Below are 20,708 nucleotides of genomic sequence, written 5' to 3' on the forward strand. Positions count from 1 at the left end.
ACAAATCCCTTCATATGTGGTAAAAGACAGAGGATATACCAGATACTGTCTCATGGGTTTGACCAGTTTTATTTTGCACTCTGCACCGGGCTCACTGGTGGTAGCTGGAGTGAATGAATGACACTGCAAAGGTTGAGCTAAGACTACCCAAAAGGAAGAGGATGCAAAAAAGCTAGACCTTTTTAGGAGAGAGGTGTATTCAGTGGTGGGGTTATAATTTCGCATTGCCCATCCCCATTTGAGTAATCCTATTGCCAACAACCTCGCCCTCTTGGACCAATGTCTAAATCCCTAAACAAGTTACTAAGGACTCTCAGGATGAGTTCGTCTCTCTTGGTGAGAAGTCAACTGGTCTGTATGTCAGCTCTGCAGGCTTCCTTCGACACTGCAGTCCCAGCTTCAAGGATCATGGTGATGGCATTAACGATGCACCATTTCTCATAGCTGTGGTCATCAGGGATTCCTTGAGAAATACAGCTGACAATTAAAGACTTTTCCTTTTGCCCCCAGGAGGACAAAATATTATCCTCAGTTTCAGCTGAGACAACAGTTCTACCTCTCCAGGCAGTTTGACTAAACCTTGCACAAACACAGGCTACGAAGAAGGAGGCTTCCGCTATCTGCCTTGGTCACTTCATCAAGGCAGCCAAAGGCCTCAAAGCATCCTGTTTGACTCCTCTGTTGAGGACAGCGTACCTATCGGTGCAGATCTTACTGGCCCTTTCTCTGCCTGTGGGAACAGATTATCCAATTTCCTATGTGTGTGGCAGACTATCACCACAGAGAAATTCGTGCTAAACATGGTGGATTCAGGATATACCCAGTAGTTTCTTTATATCCTCCTCCCACTTCCCAGTCCCTTTTCAGGGACTCCTCTCTCAAGTCCATGCTAAGGCAAGAAATGGAGACTGTGTTCAGGAGCCAAGGAAGAGGTGCCTCTTCCACATGGAGGCAGGGTTTTTTACTATCGTTTACTAAAGCCAAAAGGGGATCTCAGACCCATTCTAAACCTTCTGATCAAACAAGCTGTATAAGGAGACACTCATGGTGTATCAGGAACTCCTTAACTCTCAGTGCATCATACCTGCTGGGAGTTCAGAATTGTCTGGCAGACTGTTCAGCCTAGGTCATGAATGATCTCTCAACACTGCAGTTCTAAAGTCGATTTGAGCATGTGTGGGGATTCCTAGGATGAATTTGTTTGCAACTGAGCAGAACAGGAAATGTCCTCAGTTCTGTTCCTGAGCTGGCCACAGTCCATTTCAGATGCTTTAATGGAACAAAAACCTGCTGTGTGTATACCACCCCAGCATCCCTCATTCCAAAGACATAGTGAAACTAAAGCAAGAACGAGGCAGAATAATCTTCACACTCCAGCCTGGCTGAGGCAACTCTACTTCTTGTATCTGCACAGATTGTCCAACTCTTACTTCTGCCACTAGGCAAAGACTTGATCTCCCAGCATTACATGCACATGTTGCACCTGAATCTGCATGTGGTGAACCTCTCATCTTGGTTCCTTGATGCTTAAAACTAGAGGAGCCGCACTATTCAGTGACAGTCCAGAATGTCCCATTCAGCAGCAGAAAGCTGTCAATGAAAGCTCCTTACCTTTTTAAATGGAAGTGCTTCTCTACCTGAGCAGCTGGCCATAATGTTTCCTACACAATCTACAATTCAAAAGATTTTTGGACTGTCTTTTACATCTTAAAGAATCAGGTCTAACATTGAGTGCCATAAAGGTGCATTTGATTGCAAATTCAGCATTTCACTTATATATTGCTGAAAGGACTGTTTTCGCTAATCCTATGACAAACATGTTCCTAAATGGACTAGATAGACTGATTCCCACCTATTCAGATTCACCTTCAGATATGAATCTAGTTCTGTCAGGTCTTACGGATCCTCTATTCAAACCCTTAGCCTCTTGCTCAATGTTACACCTCTTCGTGCAGATGGCCTTTTTGCTAGCCATCACCTTTGGGGAGAGTGGGGGAGCTACATGCCCTGGTAACAGATTCTTCATGTAATATAGTCTACAGGGACAAGGTGAAGTATAGGATTTGGCCTGTGTTATACAGGAGGTCAGACTAGATGATTACAAGGTTCTCTTCTAAGAGCATCATAAGAATGGCCATACTGGGTCAGACCAATGGTCCATCTAGCCTAGTATCCTGTCTTCCAAATGTGGCCAATGCCAGGGCCCCCGAAGGAAATGAGCAGAACAGATAATCATCAAGTGATCCATTCCCTGTCGCTCATTTCCAGATTCTGGCAAACAGAAGCTAGGGACACCATCCCTGCCCGTCCTGACTGATAGCCATTAATGGACGTAGCCTCCATGAATTTATCTAGTTCTTTTTTAAACCCTGTTATAGCCTTGGCCTTCACAACGTCCTCTGGCAGAGTTACACAAGTTGACTGTGCATTGTGTGAAAAAATACTTTCTTTCTTTTGTTTCTTTTAAACCTGCTGCCTATTAATTTCATTTGGTGACCCCAAGTTCTTCTGTTAGAAGAAGTAGTAAATAGCAAGTCCTTATTTATTTTCTCTACACCAGTCATGATTTTATAGACCTCTCATATCCCTCCTGAGTTGTCTCTTTTCCAAGCTGAAAAGTCCGAGTCTCATTAAGCTCTCCTCATACGGAAGCCGTTCCATACCCCTAATCATTTTTGTTGCCCTTTTCTGAACCTTTTCCAGTTCCAATATATCTTGTTTGGGATGGGGCAGCCACATCTGCATGCAATATTCAAGATGTGGGCATACCATGGATTTATACAGAGACAATATATTTTCTGTCTTATCTATCCCTTTCTTAATGATGCCTATCGTTCTGTTCGCTTTTTTGACTGCTGCTGCACATTGAGTGGATGTTTTCAAAGAACTATCCACAATGACTCCAAGATCTTTCTTGAGTGGTAACAGGTAATTTGAGCCCATCATTTTATATGTAGAGTTGGGATTATGTTTTCTAATGTGCATTGCTTTGCATTTATCAACATGCTGGCCTTGGAATCTGTGAAACCCAAAGTTTCTTTCCAAAGTAGTATCTGATTTCCACTTCATTAGTCAATATACTTACCGGTCGTTTTTCTGAATCCAGATGCTCACAAAATTAAAAGCTGTACACTTCGGGTATGTGCCAAGCCCTGCCCTTTTATCTGGGTAGAAGAAAGCGCTTTAGTTTCTTCCCAGCTCTTTGGGTCCTCTGTAGAACAGTTAAGAGGTCATCCTGTTATGACACAATGGCTCTTGAAATGGATTACCAGCTGCATTGCTATGTGCTATTCTGTTAAAGGTAGAACACCTCATGAAAAGTCAGCACATTGCATATAGGGTGCGTTTCCTCCTCTACTACATTTGTGGAAAACACCCCCATCGTCAGCATTTGTACAGCAGCAACGTGGTCCTCTGTTAACATATTTGCTAGATTGTTATTACTGTGCCATCGAGGGAAGGTGAGAATGTGGAGAAAACAGTCCTATATTCTGTCTTCAGATGAGATACCTAGCCCCACCTCCACTGAAAATCGCATGGGGGCATCTGCAGTGGAATGGATATATACAATCATTCAAAAGACAAAATGGTTACTCGTCTTTTTGTAGCTGTTGCTTTTTTGAGATGTGTTGCATATGTCCATTCCAAAACCCACTCTCCTCCCTTAGTGCGTTGGAGTCCTCATCTAATCTTCTAGTAGGAAGGCTCCATCCTTCATACTCTCTATTCAGAACATGAGGGAAACCAGGGAGCATGCATTGCAGCTCTACAATTGCAGCATAGGAAAACTCTCCAGGACCAATGCATGAGGTGCGTATTACACCTACAGTTCAATGGACATATGCAACACAATTCAAAGACAACTAGTTATGAGATGAGTAACCTTCTCTTTTTAACACTTTTTCTTAGGACTGTTAAGTAGCTGTGAAGAGATCTGCGGGCAGAGGGGAGATTATCAGAGATTTAAAGAGGGAAAAAGGGTTAATATATTATTACATTTAGCAGCCTAGTTGCTTTCATCTAAAAGATATTTATCCAAATGAAATACACCTGTCCAGTAGCATATTGTAACTGTGTGACATATGGGGTTTTTAATTAGCTGCTGGGAGTGCTTTTTATGGCTATATCCATTAAATGGAACTCTGTCCATCAAGGAGTTAGGCTGACAATTACAGTAACAGCAAGCTAAAGACGTTGTCATTAGGATCTCCTTTTTAACATCGTTTTCTTTTAAATCTTAGTGTACTGTTGTGTAGAACTTTGTGTTGGAGGCAACCACTCTGAGTAGCTGACTGGATCGCACACTGTTGTTTTTTTGTTAGCCTTGGTTAAAGTAATGTTGTACATTGTGTCTGTTATAGTTCTCACATATCAAATGAGAAGTGATTTATTATGATTACTGCTATGAAACATAGTACGTCTCTGACCACCACTGTCAAGTGTGCCAGACCTCATCCCCTCATTCTGAAATGCTATTCTGGTGAACATATATTTTGTTTCTTTACAGGCTAGTGACTTCAATGATATCACAAATTGGCCGACACCAAGTGAAATAGCAAACAATGAAGTGAGTATACTATGTTTTTATATATCTATATATAATATAGTCTGAACTATACTTTTTATAAACCTACAAAGCTCGTGGACCCTTCTGTTGCAAGCTCATTATATGGTGAATCTGGTTAGGTATTTTAAGGTTTCAGCAGAAAAACTGAAAAGGATTTTGCAATATGAGTCAGAGTTCGCTGAGTACACTTTATGATTCAGGTGATACATGTCTATCCCCTCCTTATCCCACTGAGATGGAACAACACCAGTTGAGCTGATTTCAGGACCCTCCTATACATGGAAGTGTACAAGATTTATCCCATAATTTTACATTTTAATTCACCTTTAAGAAGTGTCAATGTGGATCTTCCTTTTTGAGATGTGTGCGCATGGAGAATGAATCATTTGCAACACTGTAACCTTTGGGGCTTTATACATGCTTCCTCATGGATCTAAATGCTTAGTGCAAGGTTCTATAAGCAGCCATGGACCTAACTCTATCCTACTTCCTTCGTCTTCTTCAGGAGTGAACACTGAATCCCTGGATAACTTCTCTGTTACATTCAAATTCTTACTCTGCCTGTCACCATGATATTGATGTGTTGAGCTGGGCTAATAACTCTTATTTCAGTTCACCGGCAGTACAAAAGGAAAAACAACTTTGATTCAGGTCAAACCAAATGAAAATATTGTGACAACTTTTGATGAATTGAAAAGATCTGTTTTGGGTTAAACAAAACATTTCCTTTGACCTGAAACACTTTTTTGGGTGGCTAAATGGCTAGAGCACTTACCTGGGATGTAGATGACACAGCTTCAGTCCACCAATCTGCTTGATGTGGAGAAGAGATTTGAATTTGGGTCTTCCATATCACAGGAGAGTGCCCTAACTTCTGGGCAAGGGGGTATTCTGGGACAGAGCTCTCTCAATCTCTTCTGTTGAAGCTGTTACACTTTATAAATAATTAGTTGTTGGAGCAGGCACTTGAACATCCTAGGTGAGTGCTCTACACAGCAGGCTGTACAATCGTGTTCTCTCTTTCCCTGGCCCAATGACTGTTCTTTGTCATTCATAATAAAATAATGTATTGTTGGATTTAGATAGGCTTCATACTAGTTTTGTGACTTCAACAAGTGCTGTTTCAGTCTTTGACTCCATTCTGCCACATGATTTTTTTGATGCTGGAACCAACCAAAGGGTTTTGAGGTTCAAGTGATACAGTTTATGCTTCCTATGATGGTACAATGTCTGATATGAGCCAAAGGAAGCACCTTAAGTGTCTCTTTTAGGGATATTCACAGACCAAAATATATTCAAGCTTTGCTCTTCAATTCTGTTAGGAACCTGAGTCAACTGAAGGCATTTTACGTGGAACTGTCATCCTCTACTGTCAATGGTTTTTTTTTTTTGGGCCAGATCCAGCCAAGTTCATTGGCACCAATGGCTGCACTGATGACATCAACATTGAAACTTATGCAAATATTAAGGAAACTACTCTAGGATTTGGGTGTGTGATATCAGGGCATAAAAGGAGTTTAAGATGAAGCAACACCACTAATCTGGGTGTTCTCTCAGATTCAGTTCAAAACAGTGGAAGCGTGTAATGTGTATTCTGAGGGTCTGCCGCAGAATTCCCTTCTTCCTACCAAATTGTGCTTCAGGATCTCAACTTCCTTTTTTTTTTTTTAAAGAATTGTTATTAGCCTTTATGGTTGCAGTGAAAACCTGAACAGGATGTAAACCAGTGACAATTGATGCCCATGTGGGTCTGCAGAGAGCCTGAAACAACAGCTCTAAGAGGTGCATACCACCCTAGTTACCTATGCCACCTATATACAAGTTGGTGGATAGATTGTATCGGGCTCCTTAGTTGGATTTTGAGCATTTATATACCCATGCAACACCATGGCACACTCAGCGGTCACTGAGGGGTCAAGGATATGAAGAGAGCCATTTTCTACACTCTTCGACAAGGAGACAAAGATGATGAACATAACTGTGTCATAAGATGTGCTCAGCAACAGCTTTGCACCATAAAGTTGCAAATTTGTGGGTGCTGCTGGTGAGGTAAAACAATCTGCTTTGGGATAAGCTCCTCCCTTTGTCAGAGTGCCTTCCCTTTGTAGTTGAAAATAGACATAAGCCATTAGTAAGGAGTGTCAGAAATGGGCTCATCCATGCCCTCTTTGATACTTCATATGTGAAGTAAAAGTCAGAGTGTCTGAGTTTGTATAGTCTTCCGATAGCTGGAAATCTAGAGATTATTCAGTGTTAGTTCTATTTGAGTCTATTGCAAGCTGCTTTGCCATTCCCATACCTTTTCAGGCATTCCTCTTGTGAGAAAATGCAACATGAAGTAACTTCCCTTCCACGACTGAGAATAGAAGTTCCCCAGAAATATTTGGAAAGAGTTCTTCTCTCATTCCCTAGTTTCTATGGGGGAAAGAGAAACTAGGGAACTATCCTATACTGGAGCTAAGAAATTGAACAGGTACACAAAGAGGTTTAAATTCTGTGTGACTTTAATCCCTTTTTAAGCCAGTGTGATTGATTTGGGGCTCTGTCTAAAAGAAGTCTATTTCTGTATGTCTTTCCATCTGATCCACTGAAAGTACTTAAGTCTCTCTCTGTGTGTAGACCACTACCAAAACAGATTGCTTCACATGCTCTACAGCATCAAGGATCTTTACCATTTACCTGGTTGTAGTTGCTGCTCCTTGAGGTATTTAGGGGTTATAACATCAACCAAAAGAGTCTGTAAGATGCCAGTCATGATTGCTGAGGTGCCCTAAATAGTATTCCATAAAAGTAAGATACATTCCAAATTGCTACTTTGGTGGCTTCTGACTTCTGTATGAATATGTCTACCTTACAGTACTTTTCTAAGATCCTGCGTTACCAAGTGAGGCTAGGTTGCATAGTGCAAGATGTTAAAATTGCATTTAGCTGCAGCATATGTAGGACTGTTACTTATATGCAAATTTCCTACATTACCTATGGCTTATGGTAATAAATTCAGGGGGAGACTATCTTTGCTAAACGGCTGTCTAAAGGGTTAAGCTTTGCATTCAAATCTGTTACGTTGCGATACCTAAAGTGTATTCTAACAGATCCAAAGCAATCATCGCAACATTTCTGAAAAATCTTTGATTGTATGTTTGCAAGACATAATTCTGATTGTTAGTATGATGCCCAATTAAAGAAAAGTCTTCCAATATTTATTTAAAATACTACACAACTTTCCTTCTTTGAGAGTTGTTGTTACTGAATCTCCCAGAAGTGATCTGCAGTATACAGGCAGTATTCAATGGAAAACAGTTACTTGTAAATTCCTTAACCTGAATTCTGTAAGTAAAATATATAGACAGATATTGTCAACCACCTTCTGGTACCGTTTTTAATCTGTTTTTTAAATTCTGATTAAATGGAATGGAAGAATGAGAGTTGGTGCCCATTGTTCTTTGTAACCTTGAACAAATGTTTGGATTGATTAGGGAACATACAGCTCCATTAGTCAGAGCCTTCTGAGATTAATTTAAAGATTAAAACAGATTAGTGTCCTGTAAGTGAGGCTCTATAAAGACAGTAACTACAGTTCAAGTAGACTGGTAAGTAAATTTTCATCTTGAGTGCTGGTCTCTGTGTATTTCGCTATGGATACAACTAAGGATACGTCTACAATACAGGATTATTCTGATTTTACATAAACCGGTTTTGTAAAACAGATTGTATAAAGTCGAATGCACGCAGCCACACAAAGCACAATAATTCGATGGTGTGCGTCCATGTACCGAGGCTAGTGTTGATTTCTGGAGCATTGCACTGTGGTTAGCTATCCCATAGCTATCCCATAGTTCCCGCAGTCACCCCCACCCATTGGAATTCTGGGTTGAGATCCCAATGCATGTTGGTGCAAAAACAGTGTCGTGGGTGTTTCTGGATAAATGTCGTCACTCATTCCTTCCTCCGTGAAAGCAACAGCGGACAATCATTTCGCTCCCTTTTTCCCTGGATTGCACTGACAGACGCCATAGCATGGCAACCATGGAGCCCGTTTTGCCTTTTGTCACTGTCACTGTATGTGTACTGGATGCCGCTGACAGAGGCGGTACTGCAGCGCTACACAGCAGCATTCATTTGCCTTTGCAAGGTAGCAGAGACGGTTACTAGTCGTTCTGTACCGCCTGCTGCTGTCATGGGTGCTCCTGGCTGACCTTTGCTGAGGTCAGCAGGGGGCGCAAAGACAAAAATGGGAATGACACCCCCCCCCCCGGGTCATTCCCTCCTTAATGTTGTATCTAAAAATAGTCAGTCCTGCCTAGAATATGGGGCAAGTGTACTAGAGAACCAGTGTATCAGAGAACCAGAGAGCACAGCCGCTATATGTCAGATCCAACAGAAATGATGAGCTGCATGCCATTCTAGGGGGTGTCCCTGCAACAACCCCACCCATTGCTTCCCTTCTCCCCCAACCCTTCTGGGCTACCGTTGCAGGGTCCCCCCATTTGTGTGAAGTAATAAAGAATGCAGGCATAAGAAACACTGACTTTTTAGTGAGATAAAATGAGGGGGAGGCAGCCTTGAGCTGCTGTGATAGTCCAGGCAGTACAGAATCTTTTCTTTCAACATGAAAGGGTTGGGGGCTGATGGAGTTCAGCCCCCAGTTGCTATGAGGAGGAGGGTCACAACCCTTCTGTACCATCTCCCGGGAATAACCGGGAGTCATTCCTATTTTTACCCAGGCGCCCCCGGCCGACCTCACCTGAGGCCAGCCAGGAGCACTCACAGGCTGATGACGAGGACAGCTACCAGTCCTACTGCACTGTACCGTCCCCCACCGGGGAGGGGAGGGGAGAGGATGCTGCTGTTCATTGCCCCAGCACCGTGTCTACCAGCAGCATGCAGTAGACATACGGTGACATGGAAAAAAGTCAAACTATTTTTTTCCCTTTTCTTTCATGGGGGGGCAGGGGGAGTAATTTGACAAAATATACCCTGAACCACCCTAGACAATGTGTTTGACCCTACAGGCATTGGGAGCTCAGCCAAGAATGCAGATGCTTTTCGGAGACTGCGGGGACTGTGGGATAGCTGCAGTCCTCGGTCCCCCCTCCCTTCCTCCATGAGCGTCCATTTGGTTCTTTGGCTTTCCGTTACGCTTGTCACACAGCACTGTGCTGTGGACTCTGTATCATAGCCTGGAGACTTTTTTCAAATGCTTTGGCATTTCGTCTTCTGGAACGGAGCTCTGATAGAACAGATTTGTCTCCCCATACAGCGATCAGATCCAGTATCTCCCGTACGATCCATACTGGAGCTCTTTTTGATTTGGGACTGCATCGCCACCTGTGCTGATCAGAGCTCCATGCTGGGCAAACAGGAAATGCAATTCAAAAGTTCGCAGGGCTTTTCCTGTCTACCTGGCCAGTGCATCCGAGTTCAGATTGCTTTCCAGATAGGTCACAGTGGTGCACTGTGAGATACCACCCCGAAGCCAATACCGTCAATTTGCGGCCACGCTAACCCTAATCCGATATGGTAATACTGATTTCAGCGCTACTCCTCTCGTCAGGGAGGAGTACAGAAACCGGTTTAAAGGGCCCTTTATATCAATATAAAGGGCCTTGTTGTGTGGACGGGTGCAGCGTTAAATCGGTTTAACGCTGCTGAAATCGGTATAAACACGTAGTGTAGACCAGGCCTAAGATGAGGGAATTTTTGCAAGCAGTGTCCGAGGGTCTGCACTTTCACTCGTGCTCTTAAGTTCCATACCGATGGTATAAGACGTGGGGGAGGATGAACTGCCTTGCCAATTCCTGCCTATTTCTGCACAGCTTGAGTCAGAATCCTACAGTTAGGAGCTGGTCCTTTCTAGTCTCCTGTAAATGTCCAAACTTATATTTTCTTACTTTTTTTTTTTTCAATAGTTCCCCAGTTAGTGTTAGAATCCCCATCCCAAGGAACCTTCATGCTATCCCAGGGTGGAACTTAGATTATGCCCAGGATGCTGGTCTTCAAAAACTTTCTCCTGGCCCCACTCCTTTTTGGGGTGCAACAACTGCCAGTGCTGCCTCTACTGCCTCAGAGAAGTGTATATTTGCAGTATCTAAGTGCAGTATCAGCTGCTCTTTTCCCAGTTGAACACTGCAGGTGCGAGAACTCCAGCTTTGGAAGTACCTTATTGAGCATGCAAAAGGCCCCAGTGAGACCTAGGCCAGGAGTTTCCCCCATACATTGGCCAGGGTCATCAAGGAACATGCCCCCTAGTATTATATTGGAGTCCTGAGCAGATAGGAGCAGAAGGAAGGTCCATTCATCTGGGCCCTATCATGAGAGTGAGGGGCATCCTTACACACACTGAAGCAGATGCCCTCCATGACCTTCTGAGAGGAGAGATGATTCCTTTTGACCCTGTCCAAGTCTGGTGAGTCTTGAGGCCCAAGTCATATGGAGTTAGGGTGTCCCCCCTCCTAAGCCACATAGGAGCAATGCATCTTCAGTACCAACCTCGCCATTGACTGTGATACTGACTGCAGTACCTACTAACATGACATACCAGGAATCACCAGTACTTTTTTTGAAAACAGCTGGGTCGGAGACTCATTCACTGATGGTACTATCATAGCCCTGAGAGGAACAACCATCTACACCTCCTCTGAAGGTATGGAATGATAAAACATAACCTCCAAATGGTGAAGCAGGGGGACTTCCTCCTCCTGGACCCAACGTTTCCCTTGTTATCAAGACTAATCCTCACCAGGGAGATCTAACAGCAGCAGGAATTGGGGATTCTGGAAGAAGTCTATCTGCCGTCCTGTCCACTAGCCATAGTTTTCCCCTCAGTGTAATCAACAGTACTGCCAGTGGAGCCATATCCAACCTTTCCAAGGTAGGAGATTCAGCTTCATCTCCACCTAAAGAGATCAGCCCAGGTAGCAGAATCTTCTGGATCCATTCTTGGCCACAGAAACACAGCCTCCCTCCAGAAGATGAGTGGTACTAAACGCTTCAGACCACTGTGACCTACTTTTGGCTCATACTGGCCTTATTGGGTCCCATGGTAGCTTTATGTGTGGTACTTGGGATCCACGTGATGCAGTAAGGAGCCTTACGACACTCCTTCTCAAAAGGGTCAACCAAAACCTCCCTCTGAGGCTATGGAAGAAGAGGAAGATGAGCCAGATCCCTTGGTATGTCTGGTACCAATAGGAGTATGTCCTCATCACTCAGCGAGGTGGTTGCCCCAGCCTCAGTCTTCCACCAGACTATCCTAAAAATTTCAGGAGCTGTTAGTGTCATGGAAGAGCTCCAAATCTCCTTAAATGAGATTCAGGACTCTCAGCATAAGCTTTTAGATATCCTGCACTCTCAGTAAATGAAGCCATACTAGAATCAGCAAGGGCTGTATTGCACATGCTGGCTACCTGTGCCCCTAGACCAATGAAAGTGAAAAAGATGTACTTTGTTCTAGCTAAGAGAGTGGAGTTCTTCACCCATCCTACACAAAAGTCCTTGGTACTGTACATGGCCAGAAGGATCAACACAACGTCCAGCGGCCACCCCTGCTGATAAGTAGGCTGTGCATCTAGACCATAGGGGGAGGAAGATGTTTACATCTGTAGTTTAGAATCCCAAACTATCAAGTTCTTTTTGCCAGATATGATTTTCTGAATTTTTCTAAGTTCCTGGACTTTAGGAACAAGTTACATCAGGGAAAAGAGCTCAATTTCAAGCCCTTATTGAGAAGTGTAAACAGATGGCTAGAACTTCATTTTAAGTTGTGCTTGGTGCGGCCAAGATCTGTGGCTAATCTTTTCAATGAGAAGACAGACAACTCATTGCAGTCATTGAAGGACTCCAGGGCAACCTTCTGCTCTCTGGGTATATAAATATCAGCCCTAAAGAGAAAATACTGTAAACACGCCTACAAACTGAGCCGCTTACCACAACCCTTCTATCATCAGCAGTTCTATGAGCCACCTCACAAATGGCAGAAAAATGCTAAGGCCAAGATACTCTTGTGATATTATCCAGGGTAGAGTCTGGACCGATGAATAACTGTATCCCCTCAGTTCTCCAGTGTCAGATGCCTTTTACACTGCTTTTCTGAGAGCAGTCTGTCCTGGTCTGCTCTCTCTCAGCCTCCAGCATGTAAGTTACTCCCAGTTACAGTATGAGTCCTATAGCCAGCCACTCTTCAATTACAACACAGAATACCACCAGCAAATTCTCAGTCCCAGACTTCCCACTAAAATGTATGTCTTGTACTGACTGCCCAGCTCTCTCCTATACGATGTAAGCTCATATAAAGTCCATCATTTTATTGATGGAAAAGAAGATGCACAAATACTATTATCCCAAATGGAGGTTCCCAAACACCTCAGTCCAAAACACACTGGGTCTAAATAAAATAAGAAAACAAATTAACTACAAAAGAATAGATTGTGACTACAAGTAAAGAGGCATAAAGTCAGAATTGGTTACAAGAAAATAAAAGTAAATTGCAGCTAATACCTAACTTAACAAGTTAAGTGAATTCAAAGCAAAGGTCTCTCTCACTATGTTTCAGCAATCTTACTGCTGAATTCTTTTCAGTCCAGATCCCTCCCCCCGTCCAAAGCAGTTTCCTTTGTTCAAGTGTTGTGCGTATTGTGTGTAGAGAGAAAGGGAGGAATAATTTGGGGCATCTGCTCTCCCTTCTTACAGGTCTTTCTCTTCTTTAAGAATCATTTCAAATTGAGGTTCAGGAGACCGTGTTGCCACACATTTTATCAGGTCAATAAAGAGCAGCAAAGTGAGTTTTCAAATACCTCACAAAGCATAGTCTGTACAAAACTTACCATAATCTTGCAGAAGAGGTGAATATAAGAGTACACTGTCACAACGCTGCATCTTCCACTTCAGCTGCAGTCACCCGGTCTCACTCCCTGACCAAGAGATATTTTTGACGAAACCATCAAGGGCTACAAACCAATATTGATGCCATTTTCACCCAATGCCAGGATCCACTTTGGGCTGTTGTTTAGAGAACTTATTTCACAATTGATGGTTGATAATAGACAAGTGGATGCTGGATATCACCCTTCTGGCTATACCATTGAGTTTCTTTCCCCACCTCCAAAACTTTCTTCCTCATCCCTTTTCAAGGACTTCAAGGTGTGTCTCACGTGGTGGTTGAGATTCAACCGGAGCCAATAAAGGTTGCAGTGTTATCTGGGTCCCTCTCCCTCTTCCTGTCCAAGTCTGGGCATCTTTCAGAATCGGATTGAAGAAGGTCCAGCATCCCACTAGATAGTAGGGGTGGCAGTCAGAATGATAAAGCTGGCTCCAATCGCCAGTACTTCTCAGTCTCTTTAAGGACACACACAGAGAGAGGTTGAGGAATAGTCTATCCTGTCATTATTTTGTCTACTAGATAATCCTGTTTTCGGACACACCAATTTTAGTTCACAGATTTCTCGTATTTACCAAGCATGATCTTAACACAGTCCTCACGTTATATCAATAGGCCTTTTTGTTTGAAGTAATTCAGGCTTTGTCTCCCTTTCATAAATTTTGACATCAACATTTGTAGATTGTTATGGCATCTTACAAACATTCACTTTTTTTACTCTTAAGCTCCCAATTAGGTAAATTTGTAGACCCAATTATCACAACAGTACAATGGCATCAATAACACCATCCCCAGAAAAGGACACATGGCTCACAGCTCTTGATGGTAAAGATGTGCTTTCATTTTGGCTATTCACTCCACAGATGATTCCTCAGGTTGTGGTAGGCCTCCAGCACTATAAATTGAGAGTATTTCCTGTTGGGTTAACCACACCTCCGAGAGCCCTCACAAAAGTGTTCTCAATAGTATCAGCTCAGATGAGGCAACTCCACCATGCTTACACAATGTGCTTCTGATGGGCAGCTCTTGCCTGGAGGCCTTTAATGCTAACCTCACTGCTGTTCCACCTTCTAGTATTCCTGGGAATCTGCATAAACATGAAGTCTACACTGACTCCGACACAGAGCATAGAACTTATAGGAGCTACCTTGGATTCCATCAGGGCAAAGGCTGACCTCCCTAAGGACAGATTTCATGATATGAACATTCAGATCTAGCTACGTGAAGCCTTTGATTATCAGTTCAGATATGCCTCACTCTTCTGCAGCAGATGGCATCATGTACTTATCTGATGCCATTTGGCAGACTCCAACTCAATTTCCTACAAGCATGGCTCTGAACAGTATATACACCACAGCAAGCACAGCATGAACACCTTAGTGACCGTCCCGACTGAGTTGAGGGTCTTGCTACAGGTTCATCTGGCCACATATCAGCATGTCTCCTGCCAGTGAACATTTACTCGGTCTTTACTCATTGAGTAACAGCCAGGTTTTTGAAGAGTCTGTTCAGAAACTTTACACCAGTAAAGTAACCAACCCGTCATTGAGATCTTCTAAATCCCTCTTTGAACCACTAATCAGGTGTTCCTTGTCTTACCTGTCAGAGGAGGTCATGTTCCTCACTGCCATCACTTCAGCTGGAAGAGTAGGTGAATTTGGGGCCCTAATGACCAATGCATTATACATAATAGTCCATAAGGACCAAGTCTCACTACAATTACACCTGAAATTAATTCCTAAGACTTTTTTGTAATTTCACATAAACCAGTCAATTCACTTACCTGTGGGTGGGTATTTTTTGTCCCTGAAGCCCCATGCCTCAAGCAAAAAGAGTATTCCCTTGATGTTAGGTGAATGTTGGCATTTTACTCGCAGAGAATGAAACAGATCAGAAAATTACCTAGACTGTTGCCATAGCAGAACAAGTATGAGGACAAGCTGTATCCTCTCAAAGAATATAAGTGGATTTATGACTGTATCCTTGGCACAGCTTCCTTCCCCTTGCAGGGTAAGGGCTCACTCTACAAGGGCACAAGCAACGTGTGTAATATCACTTCAGGAGGTGCCCTGGCTTGATAGCTGCGGGATAGCTATTTGGAATTGCATCCACCCATTCAGGAGACAGTATTCCTTGGTTCAAGATACCTCTGTTGACACATCCTTTGGGATAGCATTTCTATAAGCAATTATATCATCTGCATTCTTGCACCCTCCTGCTTTGAGCACTGTTTCAGTCACCCACAGTGGAATATACCTAAGTACCAGCACTTGAAGAAAGAGAAGTTACTTACCTTATTGTAACTGGAATTCTTCAAGATGTGTAGTCCCTAGTTGTATTCCATTATCCACCGTCCTTCCTTTCCGCTTTGGAACATGACAAGATTCACAGCAGAGAAGAAACTAGAGGTGGTCAGTCCACTTCACTCCTAATATCTTCAGAGTGAAGCATGAGGAGAGCAGAGGTGACAGCATGGGCCAACAGACACCACTTGCAAGAATTCTCGTCTCAGGCATGTGGTCCATATTCTCACCCACAGTGGAATACAGATGGGTACCACACATTTTGTATACAATAAGATCAGTAACTTCCCTTTCTTATATTTTGCTATAATTTAGATAATTTCACTTTTAACAAGATATCATTTATACATTGTTATTGAAAATACTTATAATTGTACATTCCGCAGTGTTACATATTTAGTACATCTAATTGTTGTAACTGTTTGCATTCTAAAGTTAATTTTTGTAACTTAGAAACATTTTTAAAATGAAAACTTAAAATCTGTTTAATACAGGGAGTCCTCGGATTTACAACACAATTCGTTCCTCAGTATTGTGTTGTAAGTTGAAACGTAAGTCGAAACTGCTTTTCCCATAGAAATCAATTGTATGGGGGCTGGGGTGTTTTTTAACCAAGGTTTGCACTGTTTTCACCACAATAACCCAGATTTTTGTACTAAATGAATTATACATGACTAATGTAGCAACATCAATGTATTTATTTGGTAAACTGCATTCAAATAAACACAAATTCACATATGCTTTGACTTTCCAGAACTTTTTGAAGAGCTCTTCGCTGGGGGCTTCTCTGAAGTCGGGGCTGCAGGTTTCCCTTGATTCTTCTCTGAAGCAGCAGGGCTGGCTAGGCAGACAGACGGCTGCTCAGAATATCAGCACCATACTACGTGGAATTGGGCTGGCTTTTTACAGAATTGCTTCTAAATAACTTTGTGATTGCGTTATAATGAATGAAGCTGGAAGGGGGTCCCTTGCAGTCCCTTCTCTCATTGGCTTCCACAACGAGGGTAGCTTGTTTTTGATTGGCTGAGACCAGGGCTGGGAGCTAATCAGAAAGTTTGAACAGTGAAATCAGTGATTTGCTGAGACTCAGCATGTAATGTGTGCTGTTCTCCCTGCCAGCTTGTGTCGCAAATCTGAGGACTCGCTTCTAATAATAATTTATAATTTACACAGCTCATAACTTTGGAGCTTATCATGCTCAAAGATTGAGAACCACTTATCTTAAGTCATGTTAATAAGTACAGAAACTTGTTTTAAATATAATTTATGCTGTCCGCATCCATAAAATCATGTTAAATATTCAGCAATATCTCTTGCAGTGCAAAACCACAAATCATCAGAATAAAAAGCCACTAAATAAAAAAGAAAGGGAGGAGAAAACTGAAAAGAGAGCAAGCAGTGAAATTGAGAACCTGCAAACAAAGCCTGATGGTCCTGGAGAAAATGTCAGTGAAGACGAGGCTCAATGTAACAATCAAAGGAAAAAAGGTTGGTTGAGGTACTATGCAAAATAACTCAGAATTGTTATAACATTACTAAATTTTTTTGATAATAAACCTTCTTCCAGATGATAGGAAGATGAGTGACTTGACATGCTTTATGCTTTTCTATATTCTCCTTTCAGTATGTGCATGACTAGATACAATGTGAGCAGTGTAAAGTTTTAAAACTATTTTCCCCTGTGCCCTCCTCATTTTTGAAGTGTCAAAATCATAGAAGATTAGGGTTGGAAGAAACCTTAGGAGGTCATCTAGTCCAATCCCCTGCTCAAAGCAGGACCCACACCAACTAAATCATCCCAGCCAGGCCTTTTGTCGAGCTAGGCCTTAAAAACCTCTGAGGATGGAGATTCCACCACCTCCCTGGGGTAACCCATTCCTGTGCTTCTCTACCCTCCTAGTGAAATAGTGTTTCCTAATACCCAACCTAGATCTCTCCTACTGCAACTTGAGACCATTGCTCCTTGATCTATCATCTGCCACAACTGAGAACAGCTGAGCTCCATCCTTTTTGGAACCCCCCTTCAGGTAGTTGAAGACTGCTATCAAATCCCACCTGATTCTTCTCTTCTGCAGACTAAACAAGCCCAGTTCCCTGAGCCTCTCCTTGTAAATCATGTGCCCCAGCCCCCTGATCATTTTCAGTGCCCTCCTCTGGACTCTCTTCAATTTTGTCCACATCCTTTCTCTAGTAGGGAACACAGAACTGGACGCAGTACTCCAGATGTGGCCTCACCAGTTCCGAATAGAGGGTAATAATTACTTCCCTCGATTTGCTGGCAGTGCTTCTACTAATGCAGCCCAATATACCATTAGCCTTCTTGGCAACAAGAGCACATTGCTGACTCATATCCAGCTTCTCATCCACTGTAATCCCCAGGTCCTTTTCTGCAGAATTGCTGCTTAGCCAGTCAGTCCCTAGCCTGTAGCTCTGCAAGGGATTCGTCCGTCCTAAGTGCAGGACTCTGCACTTGTCCTTGTTGAACCTCATCAGATTTTCTTTAGCCCAATCTTCCAATTTGTCTAGGTCACTCTGGATCCTATCCCTGCCCTCCAGCATATCTACTTCTTCTCCCAGCTTAGTGTCATCTGTGAACTTGCTGAGGGTGCAATCTATCCCATCATCCAGATCATTTAATAAAGATGTTGAACAAAACCGGCCTCAGGACCGACCCCTGGGGCACTCCACTTGATACCAGCTACCAACTAGACATCAAGCCATTGATCACTACCTGTTGAATCCAACAACCTAGCCAGCTTTCTATCCATCCTATAGACCATTCATCCAATCCATACTTTTTTAACTTGCTGGCAAGAATATTGTGGGAGACTGTATCAAAAGTTTTGCTAAAGTCTCGATGTATCATGTCCACTGCTTTCCCCATATCCACAGAGCCAGTTATCTCATTGTAGAAGGCAATCAGGTTAGTCACACATGACTTGCCGTTGGTGAATCCAAGTTAACTGTTCCTGATCACTTTCCTCTCCTTCAACTCCTTCTCCACAGTAAAATATGGAAAATAAAATGGATACTGTATTGTATATGTCTTGCAAAGACACATTTTAAAAACTCAAATGGATAAAGTATAACCCATACACTTAGATCAGTTTGTGGGACAGCACAAATTATGAGAACTATAAATAAGTCTGACGTTGGAAAATAACTAGTTCTTCTTCGAGTGCTTGCTCATATCCATTCCAGTTAGGTGTGCGCGCCGCATGCACGTTCGTCGGAGATTTTTTACCCTAGCAACGCTCGATGGGCCAGCAGGGTGCCCCCTGGAGTGGCACCGCTATGGCGCCTGATATATACCCCTGCTGGCCCATCCGCCGCTCAGTTCCTTCTTACCGCCCATGTCGGTCATTGGAACAGTGGAGCGCGGCTTAACTGATCTCCTCCTCCCTAGCTATTCGCTCATTATATAGTTATTGTGTACATAGTTCCTTTTCTATAGTTCTAGTTAACATTTATATTAGTAGTTCTTATAGTAATTGTGTATATAGTTAAAGAGGATCGGGGTCTAGCCCCTTCTCCTCCCCCGGTACCGGGGCCCATGCCCGGTTCACCAGGCTTCAAACCCTGCGCGGCATGTCATCGACCGATGCCCACAGGAGACCCGCACGACTCCTGTTTAAAGTGCCTGGGCGAATCCCACCTTGCAGACAAGTGCCGAATCTGCAAGGCTTTCAAGCCCCGGACAAAGAAAGAGCGGGACATTCGCCTGAAGCAGCTTTTGATGGAGGCAGCTCTAACTCCTCCATCCTCGACACCGACTCCGGCACCGGGGACAAGTGTCCTCTCTGCACCGGAGCGCACAGTTCCATTAAAGACTCCTCGGCACCAGTCTTCACCAGCTCAACTTTCTGGCCGGCACCGCTCCCTCTCCCCGAGGAGCAAGAGGCCCAAGGCTCCTGCGGCACCTGTATCTACACGGCAGTCGGAGCGTACATCCAAGGTGGACCGCCCGGTACCATCAGCTGCCGCGGCACCGCTTGCCTCTGCACCATTGATTCGGTCTCACAAGAGCCATCGAGTCCGGTGCCTACCAGCTCCCTGGCGCACGCTGTGGTCGAGCTCCTCGTGCCCTCCACGCTGGAGACCTTCTCCACGGCTCGGGAACTAATTGCTTTGATGGAGCCTGGGCTGCCCCAACCCCCGGCACCACCGGTGCAGGTTGTTCAGTCATTGGGCAAACCCGCCATGATGAGGCCATCTTCGCCGGGCACTATCGAACACCGCCAGTCCCGATTCAGGTCCTGCGGACACTCTCAGTCCTGCCATTGCTCCAGATCCTGGCGCCGGTCGCAGTCCCGGTACCGCTCTCCATCCCGGTACCGGTCGTACTCGCGGCACCGCTCGAGATCCCAGTCTCCTTCGCGGTACTCTCGGCACCGGTCCAGATCCCGGCACCGCTGTACCTCTCGCAGCCGATCTCAGCATGGAGACGTAAGGCACCGGTCAGCCTCCCGGCACCGCGCTGGTCGCAGGTCCCGCTCCCGGCACCGCCACAACTCCCAGTACCGTTCGCCAGTACCACGCAGACAAGAGTCCAATGGACACAGAGACCTGGTCCAATCGACTTCAGCTCCTCCGTGGCCTTCACGTCATCCATCCGTCTCCTCCCATGCAGACAGTGCTTCCTACGGGGATTTAGATACGCATGCCCATGGCCCGGACCACGGACCTCATCAGTGGTCCTTTTGGACACCTTGGGCTTATCATCAAGCCCAAGGCAAACCGACTGGTCCATCACGCTCCGGTCACTCAGTGCACCATGTGCCCGAGGCCACCGTCAGCAGACCTCCCCCCGCTGGTACAGAGGAAACCAGTGCACACGCACCGGACCCGCATGATCTTCCGGAGACAGAGGTCCCCCCAGACCAGGCGTCAGTGCAGGACCCACTCGTCCCGGGGCTGTCATCCTCCTCTTCCCCGGATGAGGCAGTAGCGGGGACATCGTCGG

At 44.2% G+C, this 20,708-nt stretch overlaps 1 protein-coding gene across 5 annotated transcripts in view; it reads left to right on the forward strand.

Moving 5' to 3' along the window:
• Positions 1 to 20,708, forward strand: part of LARP1B (La ribonucleoprotein 1B) — a 115,933-nt gene that overhangs the window by 30,625 nt on the left and 64,600 nt on the right. For all 5 annotated transcript variants that reach the window (XM_050946249.1, XM_050946247.1, XM_050946248.1 and 2 more), the window contains exons 3-4: positions 4,508 to 4,567; positions 17,065 to 17,233. In XM_050946249.1, coding sequence (XP_050802206.1) covers positions 4,508 to 4,567; positions 17,065 to 17,233 — 229 coding nt within the window. The remainder of the gene's footprint in view (positions 1 to 4,507; positions 4,568 to 17,064; positions 17,234 to 20,708) is intronic.

Source organism: Gopherus flavomarginatus, chromosome 3 (genome assembly GCF_025201925.1).
Source record: "Gopherus flavomarginatus isolate rGopFla2 chromosome 3, rGopFla2.mat.asm, whole genome shotgun sequence".
In the NCBI taxonomy this organism is placed as follows: Eukaryota; Metazoa; Chordata; order Testudines; family Testudinidae; genus Gopherus; species Gopherus flavomarginatus.